The 12,723-nt window shown below is 41.7% G+C and overlaps 1 protein-coding gene across 4 annotated transcripts in view; it reads right to left on the bottom strand.

The window, feature by feature from the left end:
* The window catches only part of shc1 (SHC (Src homology 2 domain containing) transforming protein 1), a 40,803-nt gene that overhangs the window by 12,963 nt on the left and 15,117 nt on the right, over window positions 1–12,723 (bottom strand). The window contains exons 2-3 of one of the 4 annotated variants that reach the window (XM_053493585.1): window positions 12,293–12,337; window positions 279–443 (exon numbers count right to left, since the gene is read on the bottom strand). In XM_053493585.1, coding sequence (XP_053349560.1) covers window positions 279–443; window positions 12,293–12,304 — 177 coding nt within the window. In that variant the 5' untranslated portion in view covers window positions 12,305–12,337. Of the gene's footprint in view, window positions 1–278; window positions 5,569–12,292; window positions 12,338–12,723 lie in introns of those variants that run through there. The other 3 variants (XM_053493587.1, XM_053493586.1, XM_053493584.1) reach the window with 3 other exon arrangements.

The following is a 12,723-nucleotide window of genomic DNA, read 5'->3' as shown; positions in this document are numbered from 1 at the left end:
TCATAGCAGCTTAACTTTTTTAGGCCCCTGTGGTGTGGATGTAATGGGTGGGTATGCAAGTTTTATGATTTAGTTATATAATCAGAATCAGAGCATTTTTTTTTTTGTCCAAGTAAGATCTCATTTACAAAGAATCTTGGCAATCGCTCCATTAATACAGGCTAAACTGAAACAAAGGCATTAACTAGAGAGAGAAAAAGTTAAAAACAAACACAGTTGCAATACACAATAAAATATGCATTACATAACCCCAAAGTTTTTAGCTAATATTGTCTTACCCTAACGGTGTAGCTGACGCCGGAGGTGCTGACCACATTGTCCGAGTGCAGCCATCCTCTTGTGGGCTTGTTGACGAAAGAACCATGGCGCGTCCACTCATCGCCCCCGAGCTGGCCCCCTTCCACACGGGCCCTCCGCGACGCGCCACCCAGCCGGTTCATGTCCTGTGGGGGACGAGGAGGAGGAGAGGGAGCCATTAGAGGAAGGAGAGTAGGAGGTGGAGGAGGAGGAGGAGTAGAGGCAGAGGCGAGACAAGAAGTGCCGGGTGTTTCCTGGGGTCTGCTGGACGCCTTTAGGCCAGGCAGAAGACTGGCAGACATGCCGAGTCGCAGGGAGCCCATTCTAGGAAAAAAGGAGCACAGCGTGGTGGGGCTGTTCTCAGCTGGCCGAGGGGACGTCGGGGGGAGGATAGGGGCGAGTGATGAGGAAGACAGAGATGAAGCAATGCTTGGAGGAGTAAGAGGGGTGAGGGGAGCTGAGGAAGGGAGAGATGGATTAGAAGCTGTCTCGTCCGTAGAACTGAACGAGTCACTTCTGAAGGGGGTGTATTTAGTTTTGGGGACGAGCTCCATTTTCCACTCGTCTATCAGTTCAGCTCTGAATTGACAAGATTTTAGGTTCTTTTAAGGTCTTTCCAAGTGTCTCTTTCAAATAAATTGCAAAAAGGTCCACTCTTTTTGGTTACAGTTCCTTGTTTGTCTCCCTTTCCCGATCGCTTCATCTTTGGACCAAAGAAATGACAGTGTTGTTGTTAGGTCAGTTCATTAAAAAAAGAAGAAGAAGAAGAAGAACGTGAGAAATAGGAAAGGAGGAGAGAGACTTTTAAGTAACGAGAATAGAAAGCGTTTCTTGTGAAGTTCCAGATCATGCAGACTATGACATCATGTAGTCACACAGTGCGCCGTTTAAAATCCGCGTGAAAGGGTTTGCATCAGATCTTAGTCTGCATAGAGTAAATCATGATTCACATTTTTATAAATTCGCATCATTAGAGCACCATAAGCTCCACTGAAGAACCTCAGCATGATTGTCTTCTTAATGCCAGTTTGTTGGTGTCTTTAAATAGTCTTGCACTTTAGAATAAAAAATGTGCGTGAAAGAAAGCAAAAGGAATTCTTTGATATTTAGGGATGTGTTTTGGTTTCTATGTGTGAGACTAAACTATAAAAGCTCTTATCTGAAAGAGTCCCATAAAAACTATTAGCTGCAACTGAGAGGCTTCCAATAGAAAAATCAATAATGAAAGAGAGAGAGAGAGAGAGAAAAGCAGGTGACTACCTCAGAAGATTCTCTTTAACCTCTTTAAGGTTGAGAAGATCCTCATTAAAGAGTCACACAGATCCAATAATGTCTCAGTGGTTTAAAGACTATATCCTGGTTCAGAACGCTATATACAAACTGTCTTGATCAAATCTTTAAGAACCAAACTGATATAAATCAGTCCTTGTGATAAAAGAATACTGTAAACTTTACAGTGCAGTGTAAAGAAACATGGTATTAGATCAAGAACACAGAAAGACAGAAAGCACCATTCTAGTCTGGATCAAGCTCACTCGGCTGATCTCTTCCCTTCTTTCTCCCCCTTTGGTTTCAAGTCACTGACATATATATTCCTTCTTACTTCTCCTTCTCTCTCCTTTTTTCTCCAGATGATCCGGGGTCCCCTGTCTTCCAGCTGTATCCCCTCTGTCTCTTTCTCCTCTTCCTCTCGTCTCTTCCAAATCACTTCTGGCTGAGGTTCTCTCGCTCCTTCTGTACTCTTTCCCTTCAGCTGTTCTTCTTCTCTATCCCTCCTCTCCTGGAATCCCTCCCTTAGCCTCCAGACTGTGTACTGGGCCCTGTTCTTCCTCTCCTCCTCCTCTTGTTCTCGCTCCCTCTCCCTCGCTCGTTCCCTTTCAATCACGCTCGCCCGCTTCTTCCAGATGATCTCTCTCTCCCCCGTTCCCCCGCCCACGTATTCTTTCCCGTTCTCCAGGCTGACTCTTTGCCCTTCCTTCCTTTTTGGTTAAAAAGTACAGCGACTTCTAAATATTCACTTTCACTCACTGTTTCTTGCAAGTGAATAGTTCTATAACTGATCGACTGAGACTAAAAAAAAGCCCAGAGTTACATAGATTGTAAAGATAATTACAGACATAGAAATGTAACTGATTTAGAAAAAAAGGTAAACTGATCAAAGAGAGCCCTGAAACTGTCCTACCAATGTTCTAGAAATCAGATCAAAATATGGCTATTGTAAAAGGTTAAACCACTAGAGCACCATTAGTGACTTTGTACATGTGTGTGGGCCAAGGTATATAGATTGTCATCCTCCGACATCTGGAACATGACTTCCCATGGTACCGGCAAACAGCCGCTTGTCAGTGTGATCGTAATGAGAGTTGATTGGCTCAATCCAAAGTTCTGCCCTAAGAGATCTCATTAGAGGCGGACTGGAAAATCAATCATGCGCTCATTATCCTAACTGACACCTCCCGTCTGAGAGATGGCTCCCTCAAATGGAGCAGGTCTAAAGGAATCAGTTTCCTGAGGAAAAAAAAAAACCCACGCCGAACAAAAACATAGAAGAAGACTTAACTCCTAAAAAAAAAAAATCCTGGCAAGGAAACAACAATCTATAGTTGCCAACTTTTACAAAAAAAAAAAAAAAAAAAAAAAAAACAGTCCTACAAGCATAAAGTACAGTCCTAGCCCACTGCATATATTACCAAAACCTCAGAAGCACTTTCGGTGACTGTAACAGTATCTGCGTTACATCGGCTGGCCGATTTCTAACCTTGCTCTTTAGATTGTCATGTCCTCAGAGACTTTTCTCATTCCCACACACAACTCAAAAATCAGATCGCACCATTTCCGAAAAAAGTAAGCATTAGGAAATCATAAAGCAGTCGGATTGTTTCAGCAGAGCACCGATGGCTGGAATCAGTAGTACTTGATTACATAGACTTCACAAGGTTGCATTCGTTAAAGAACAGTACACATTTACTGCTGCAGAACCGTGAATCCTTGCGAGCATTACACCGCTCTAAGATTGCTCCGATGTTGCTGTGGAGTGTAATAAAGTTGAACAAGCTTGTTATTAAGCTTGTAGTGTCTTTTCAGTGCAGCTCTAAAGAGGTTCACTAAGTGGAAACGCTTATGGGACCTCACTGAGAGTTGATTAAATGCAGCAACGCTTGCAAATACACGGCACGCAATATGAATTGATGCAATCCTGGAGTGTGAGCTGGACTTGGCACGTGCGTAGAATCCACACACACACACACACACACACACACACACACACACGCACAATCTGTGCAAGATCAATGACAGAAATGCGGTGTGACAGGTGCACAGTGTATACAAAAGGAAAAGAAATGTTCACAGAAGTTAAAACCTCAACAACAAGGTTACAAAAACACAGAGAAACAGTACATAGAACCGAGCCTGGAACAGCGTCAGACTACGGCAACCCGGGTGTAGCACCTGTTCGTCGAGAATATGACAGAATCCCTGTTCCAAGATAAAGTTGTTGGCTAACAAGGTTAAGGTGGATGAATTCCTAGTAAGACGAGTAAGAGACTAAAAAGTGTCTGTATAAAGTGTTAGATAAAAAAAAGGGTGCACCTACGTAAGGCTGCATGTAAGAACAGATCCAGAACAGATATGTGTTTGGGGGAACAAAAAAAAAAGGAGAATGAAAAGTTTTTTGACCGTGATCACTAGCATAGGAGCAGCCTGGTTAATAAGCAGCCCATTTTGTTTGCCTCTATAAACCTCTGCTAGCAGTGATGGTCATTGTTGGCACTCCAGAAAGAAGATGAAACCTGAGTTTAACTACAAATACTCTATAGTCGACTCCAAGACCAAACTGTTTGCACCGGTAGAACAGAAGATAGGAAATGGGTATAAATCCTGTCTGTCTGTCCTTAATTGAAAGTGATGACAAGTATGAACTAACAAGCTGTACAAAAAGTAAGTAAAGATAGACCGTGGGTTTAAAAAAAAAAAAATGCAAGCACCTTAAAATCTTCTCGCTGCCTCTTATCTAAAGAACATGAGACAGAATTTCCTTAAAAGTTTATGCCAACTTCAAACAGTGATGTTAGACTTCACTGTTGCCGGCTTGTTGCCATGGTGACAGAAGGCAGCTCAGATTTGTGCCAGACGAAACCTTGACGGAACCCAAACAGAAGGCGGCGGGTTCCGCCAACACACAACCTGTCAGCCGCGGCTCTGCAAATTGGACAGTCGAGAGACTTTACACACACCGCGCTGGCTTAATACGCGCTCGCTGCCGATCGATAGTCTGCCGAATGGGACGCTGCGAGGCGGCAAGGTCCCGTCACTGTCTCTGCTGGCGTAAACTTAATCAATGTTGACATCTCATTGAAGACAGCACCAGACACTCGCAGAGACCGTTAGGGCAGCAGTCCAACGAGAAAATCAAATATTGCTCAAGAGTACGCACACACACACACGCACACATGGTTCCAGCTAAAACGGAACATCCTTTAAAAAAATAACAACAACACTGATAAGCCCAATATAAGAAATATAAGAGAAAGAGTGCAACGCAATGCAATAATTGACGATTTAATTAACACATTAAAACTTTTGCATAAGAGAAACCTGATTTTTTTTTTACTGCATATAAGCTATAAAGTAATAAGAGTGATGTCTGTAAAAGCACTGAAAGTATATACACTAAAACGAATGTCCGATTTCCCTTCTGTTTATTTCTTTTGAGATGCTGAAAGAAGTGAAGGCAAAATAAACACACTAATTAGCCAAAAAATATCTTTGATATTCTCTCCCTCAGTTCCGTCCCTGACAGAGGAAAAGCCGCTCATGCTGTTATCCGTTGACTTGCTTCCTCTGGCTGAAAAATGACAGAGTCATGGTTGAACTCTCCTTCTTTTCTTGTTTCCGTGTAGATCGCTTTCTTCCCCTCTCTTCTATGGAACGAAAACAACGATGTGATCTCCCTTTGTCTTTTCTCCTTCCCCCACGCTCTCTCATCCTCCTCTCATCCTCCTCGCCTCCCAACCGCCGACTGCATTTGAGCAGTGTAGCCAACTGTCCTCTGTTCTCCTCTCCTCCCTGTCTAGCACTCTCTCTCTTTCTCCCCCTCGCTCTCTCTCCCTCTCACGATGCACGTTCATCCACTGATGCTGCTGCTGATTCTTGTTTCCACCTCCCTGCCTCATTCTCCCACCCCTCCCCTCATTTCCTTCCTCACAGACTCCTTGCAGCGTCAGTCATTTATGCATTTGTGTGTGTGTGTGTGTGCGCGCACGCCTAGCCTCCCTCTCTAATGCACATACTTATGATGGGGGTCGAGGTGGATGGGGAATATATGGACGCCGCCACTGATGGTTGGATGGAACAAATGGAAGGAGGAAAAAAAAAGAAAAAAAAGTCGATGCTCCTCCCCCGGTAACCTAAGAGCTAGAAGGACAAAGGAAGGCTCACTGAGGATGAGTTCATTCCTCTTTCCTTCCTCTTGTTTTCACATTTCCTGTTCTCTTGTTTTCCCCACTTTTAACTTCCTTTGACCTCTTTCATAGCTTGAGATAGCACATCCGTAATGAAGAAAAATGTGTTAGTCATATCCTAAACTCAATATAAAACCCATGGTTTAACACAATCCCAAGGTTACGCAAAAGATTTTTGCAAAGTATCCATATACATGCGCGCGCGCGCACACACACACATTCATTCACTCTCTCCCCCTTCCTCACTCTTCAGTACACCAGATACCACACATCAGTACTTCAGATAAGCAACCTAAATATAGGATGATCTGAACTACATCTCCCAGAGCGCACCAGGTGAGAGTCTTCACACAGCACGTAGGAATGTCTATGGAGCTGTCAGGGAAGGTCGTGTCAGTTTTCATTCCACTCTCTAACGTCACTATGCTGTGCTGAAATATCCTGCAAGACTGCCAAGAGGAAAATAAAACACACACACACACATACATACATACATACGTACGCGCATGCACAAACACACTTACACAAAGCGAAAGAAACAGAGTGAAAGAGAGTGAGAGTAAGAGAGAAAGGGGGCTGAGAGATACAATCAGGTACATAAATATTTGAACATTTGGACAATAAATTTGGACAATCACTGTTTTATTTTAAGCTGTCTACTACAGCATATTGAAATTTAAAATAATGAGTACTAGCTTTAACGGCAAACTTTCAGCTTTAAGGATTTTTAAAGAACCATTTTTAATACCCATGTACACATACATACATACATTCATACATACATACAAATACACACACACACACACACTTATGTATAGGTAGTCCCCGACTTAAGTACATTTGAGTTACGAATTTCCGTACAAACGGACCGCGGTTCAACTACTTTCAATGAATCAGCCCGTAAGATGAAGGAAAATGTCGGTCCTGTAAAGCTGTCCTGATGGTGAATAATCCTAACTTAGGAAAATCCTTAACAAAGTTCACAGTCAAATACAGTGGAAAACAGCTCTGACACAAATTGGCGTCTGGGATTCCCCTCGCGATTTAAAGGCGCAGAGACAAACTGTTACACATCACGTGAAATACATTTTCTTAAGCACAGTTATGGTTTTAAAGCCACATGATGGCAAAGGGGACAGATAGAAAAGGGACAGATTTAGGCAAGTAGATTGGTATGCTTTACATTGTATATTTAAGTCAAAGGCGTATAAGACTCATGTCGATGTTTCACTCACGATGTTTTCTTGGCACACTTTAGGCTCCTTAGTGCCACCGGCTACCTGAGCATTGTTTCTGACCATGTCCATCCCTTTATGACCACCATGTCCCCATCCTCTGATGGCTACTTCCAGCAGGATAAATCACCATGTCACAAAGCTCGAATCATTTCAAATTGGTTTCTTGAGCATGACACTGAGTTCACTGTACTAAAATGGCCCCCCCAGTCTCAACCAAATCTCAACCCAATCCTTTAGGTCAGTGTATATATATATATATATATATATATATATATATATATATATATATATACACACACTCACCTAAAGGATTATTAAGAACACCATACTAATACGGTGTTTGACCCCCTTTCGCCCTCAGAACTGCCTTAATTCTATGTGGCATTGATTCAACAAGGTGCTGAAAGCATTCTTTAGAAATGTTGGCCCATATTGATAGGATAGCATCTTGCAGTTGATGGAGATTCACATCCAGGGCACGAAACTCCCGTTCCACGACATCCCAAAGATGCTCTATTGGGTTGAGATTTGGTGACTGTGGGGGCCATTACATCCCCCACACCATTACACCACCACCACCAGCCTGCACAGTGATAACAAGGCATGATGGATCCATGTTCTCATTCTGTTTATGCAAATTCTGACCTACAATTTAGATGTCTCAACAGAAATCGAGACTCATCCGAGACCAGGCAACATTTTTCCAGTCCTTAACTGTCCAATTTTGGTGAGCTTGTGCAAATTGTAGCCTTTTTTTTCTATTTGTAGTGGAGATGAGTGGTACCCGGTGGGGTCTTCTGCTGTTGGAGCCCATCTGCCTCAAGGTTGTGCGTGTTGTGGCTTTACAAATGCTTTGCTTTACCTCTTGTAACGAGTGGTTATTTCAGTCAAAGTTGGTCTTCTATCAGCTAGAATCAGTCGGCCCATTCTCCTCCGACCTCTAGCATCAACAAGGCATTTTCGCCCACAGGACTGCCGCACCAACAACCATGCCACGCTCAAAACAGCTTAATTCACCTTACTTTCCCATTCTGATATTCAGTTTGAAGTTAAGGAGATTGTCTTGACCAGGACCACACCTCTAAATGAATTTGAAGCAACTGCCATGTGATTGGTTGATTAGATAATTGCATTAATGAGAAATTGAACAGGTGCTCCTAATAATCCTTTAGTTGAGTGTATGTGTATATATCACACTAGCCTTTGGTTTTGCCTTTATTAAGTATAATGCATGCTTTATTGGTCTATAATCAGATGACTGACTTGCAGAATATTCCACTTTTGTGCCTTTAAAAAAACCCCGCTTGGGTTAATTTTAAAGCATGATTTTCCATTTGTAGTGCGAAGTGTTTGGCTGGATCTGAACAGAAATCTGCTGCTTTTGTCAGCGCTCACCTCATTAATAAATAGAAGAGAACCACTTTCACTGGCAGTGCACACGCACGCACACACACACAGACACGCACACACAAAAAAAGAAACACTCAGTATGATTGGAACTGCGTCGTGAGCGGTTCCTTCCCTTCTCCATGCTTTTCTCTTTGCATCATTCTGCTATAAGCAGATCTCGTCTCATCTCTCTATATTGTGTTTTCGCAAATCTGCGCTTTATTTATTATTATTGTTTTTTTTTCCTGTTAGAGGTTTACCAATGCTTTACATCTTGTGGTAAACCCTTTGTACTTACACTGATAAAGCCTCTTCTTGATTGTTGACTCTGACAGACCCAACTACCTCTGGCAGCCTGTCCCTGACCTGACCAACTGTGTTACAAAGATTTTCATTTTATTTTTAAACCAAGTGAAAAGAAAAGAAAAAAAAAAAGGTTATTTTATTTATGATTATGCCAGCAACCATAAATTCTGTTTTTCTTTCAGCTAATGATTTTGCTTTCTCTGATAAGTTTTTTAGATTTTAGCTGAGTCAACTGTCTACATTTATATTTACGATATTTGGCAGACACCCTTATGCAGAGCAACTTGAATTTACATCCATCTTTATTTATCAGTACACATCTGAGCAGGTGAGAGCCGTGCTCAAGGTCCCAAAATTGGCAGCTTGGCGGTGCTGGGGTTTAAATCTGTGACCTTCTGGTCAACAACTCAACATCCATCATTTCAACTGCGGAGGTACCCATGCCCTGAACTACTACTTAAGTCTAATTACTTTCAGTCCCAAAAAATGGGGGAGGGGACCAGCTATATGCGGTTCTATATTATAATTCCTATTTCACTTACCTGACTTGGGAGTAAATGCTATGAAGGTAAACCTGAAAGACTAAACTTCAATGTCTATATACTATTTTAGACATGAAAAGTAATAATAACCGAGCAATGTCCAAAGAATTATAGACCTTGACAAAGAAACAGAGAGCGAGAGAGAGAAATGCAGACACAGAGAGAGTGAGAAGCATGTAGAATAGAGAAGAAATGGTAAAAGACAGAGACAGAGGCATGAGGAGAGGGAGAGCGAGAGAGGCAGAGAGACAGAATGCAGACACTAGCTTGACAGAAACACTGACCAGCTCCACAGCAGAAACCATTTATACAGAAGATCATTTAGAATCTACATCATAAATGCAAACGTAACAGGAAATGGATTCACAGAAAATAAAGAAAAAGGAAGAAAAAGATGGCAAGACTAACACTATTAACAAGAGCGAAATGTCATTATGAGCTTTTCCCTATGGAAAAAAACATTTATTTTAGGAACACTTCTCAAGAGTACCCTGATGAGAAACAATCCACAGGGCTTCATGCGGTGAATAAGTTTGGCTGCCTACAATCAGTTTTAAAGCACAGCAGTCCCATGTGGAAAAGGGACTTTGACATCATGGCACCAACAACTATGTACAGGTTAACCTTCATGCTTCTTAAAAAGGCCACATGCAGCATGTGACTTTCTTGGTTGACAAGAGCTGGGTGTCCACCCCCTCAAAAAAAGAAAGAAAAAAATGGACAAAAAAAGGAAACTAGGAAAAGGATTCTTCCCGGAATCGAAACAAAACCAAAGGGACCAACACCAGATCAGAACAAAATACAAGTGACCCAGCTCAAGACAAGGTTATGGGTATAAAACTGAAAAAATAAGAAGAACAAGTGAGCCAGGAAGACGATACACACAGGTGTATCAACATGCGGACCGCTTTCGGACGGTTTCCCTCCACCGGTTGCATGCAGATGTGTGACTGGGCATTGAGGCTGATTCTTATTGGAATCTACTTTTACAATTCATAGTTTGCTTTTATGCACGTGTGTGTGTGTGTGCGCGTGCATGTGTGTCTGTTTTATGAGGGGCTGCTTTAACAGGAAATAGCTCGCAGAAAGCAATGCACCATGCCTTATGATAAATCATGGTCTGCAATGACCTATATTTTTAGCTCCCACACTTTTTAGCACAGTTGCAATGTGTGCTTATGTTTCAGAGAAGAGTGCATTATACTGAAATATACTGAAAAAAAAAAAAACTCTCTAGACTCACCAGCCAGGTCCTGTCTGATAACCTACTTTGACAAAGCTGGAGACTGGCTTACTTTTCTTCACACAGCAAATAAACTTTATGTGAATGATGAAAATTGAGCATAATGATGAAAATAAAGCACCCTGCTGTTTTCTAACAATGACGCAAGCTGATTGGCTGTGAAGACATAGACAACATTTCAAATGTAATACTCATCACTAAAAGAGACACAAATCAGTCGTCTACCTGCATACTAATGTGCTCTCTGTGTCTCAGTTATTAATGTCAAAGTTTTTCAAAAGGTTTGATGAGGCCAATTTTCTTTGTATTCACATAGCATGCTCACATAGAAATGACACTCGCTCGATACTATTGCACCGAACAATCAGCCTGTGACTGGACGGTTTTCAGACGGTCTTATAGATATCTGATATCTGAAACGCATTCGCTTTGTCATCTGGAGAGCATAAGCTCGATTTCTGCTCCAGCCATCTGTAGTCAGGAGCTCTCAGTGGGCAGATGTGCACGCTCACGTCCATTGGAGCAGCACTAACAAATCTACAAAACTAGCCAATCATGTGCATCTGTGCTTTACTTCCGTGTCCTGATGGTATGAGGTAGGGCTGCACGATTTGTTTTCGATAAAATGCCAATCACGATTTTTCTTCATGGGAATTTAAGTTCACGATTCTCTCGCACAATAATCATTTTTTGCAACCGAAAAAATGGTTGCACATTTGAAAGGAGCCAATCAGAAACATGTCACACCCTTCCAGCTTCTGACTGGTTGGTATTGTACCTATTCTACCCTCTGACTGGTTAGCGCTGAATGCATGAGAATTGTAATGAGTAAAAAATAAATTCTGAGCACAAAACACACAGTTTTACGCTCATTAAAATAATGATACACTACTTTAACTCCATCAAGCAAACTGACAAGTCTGTTATGGGGCTACCTCCTTGTTACGTGAGCGACAGCTGAACGTCGTAAATGAGGGAGGGAGTTGCGAAAAGTGATTGAGAAGTGTGACTAAATCATTTGCTAATCTCTTGCCTGATTGGTGAATTAATTGTGTTTTGTGTTACACTGTGTGAGTCTCATCAATGAGTGTGACTAATTTAGCATCTGGGATTGTTGTCAAGGAAATAAGCAAACGTGCATGCAGCAGGATCTGAAATACTTGCAAGTGCATCGCTGTCATTCTTAAATGAATTGAGACTGTGGTTTTTCTCCCCCACAATTAATCATGCAGCCCTAGTGTGAGGCAATTTAAGAAGCTCCTATCTTGTAGGATGCATGTAAAAGACTACACCCTGCCTGTTTAATTTGCACAAATAAAAAAAATCAGACCAGTAACCTGGAGAAAGTCCCCTTGTGCGACCTTGGAAGGAATGTAAAAGATATTTAATAGTCCATGTCTTATTTTATACATGAAATTCCATTCGGTGCATCTCTACATTATACAGTTTAAGGCTAACCAATAGAGATTCACATTACCGAGTCTCCTTATTATGCGGGTTTACAGCTTGTGTAAGGTAAAATCAGTTTGATAAATGAGACCAATTGTTTTCAGTGTACTTTAAATGTTATGCTTATTAGCTCTTGATAAATGAGGAAATGAACATAAAGACTCTATTCAAGAGGAAAGGTCACTGGGGTGCGTGTAAAAATCAAACAAGTTCATTCTGTTTAAGAGCAAATTAGACCTAAGTCAATAATGAACAGTAAACCAATGAGGTCTGGGAGCGAGCTTAGACATTATCAGCCTCGATGCCTCAGGAGACCAGTGTGTGAGTTAGTGTGTGTGTATGTGTGTATGTGTGTCAAAAGCTTACCACATAGTCCATTGGACAACTCTCTGCTTTTGTGTACCTGTTCCCCTAGAAACACCACAAAGTGCACACAAACTCACATTAACATACATATACTTTTTATTTGAAATCATCTTTGACCCACAGCATTACCACAATTCATTGGAACTGGGCCACAAACACTGTTTACCAATCTATATGCTTCCAGCGAATTGCATCCAAACCTTTTTGCGAATCTTGGAGATCTGCCTTCCGCCAAGCATGAATGAGTGTGTGTGTGTGTGTAACCTGACAGTATAATGAATCACCCATACTCACCGTGCTATAGTATGACTTTCTTAATCCTAGTTGACGGTAAAAACAATGACACAATCACGGACAGGCTGAAACCCACTCCAGTCTCTACGTCATCTTTAAAATGAGAAAATCATGTCAGAATGCGTAAAAAGTTGAAC

Source organism: Clarias gariepinus, chromosome 4 (genome assembly GCF_024256425.1).
Source record: "Clarias gariepinus isolate MV-2021 ecotype Netherlands chromosome 4, CGAR_prim_01v2, whole genome shotgun sequence".
NCBI classification, from domain to species: domain Eukaryota; kingdom Metazoa; phylum Chordata; class Actinopteri; order Siluriformes; family Clariidae; genus Clarias; species Clarias gariepinus.
The sequence above is the reverse complement of the archived record's forward strand: the minus strand, read 5'-3'. Positions and strand labels throughout refer to the sequence as shown.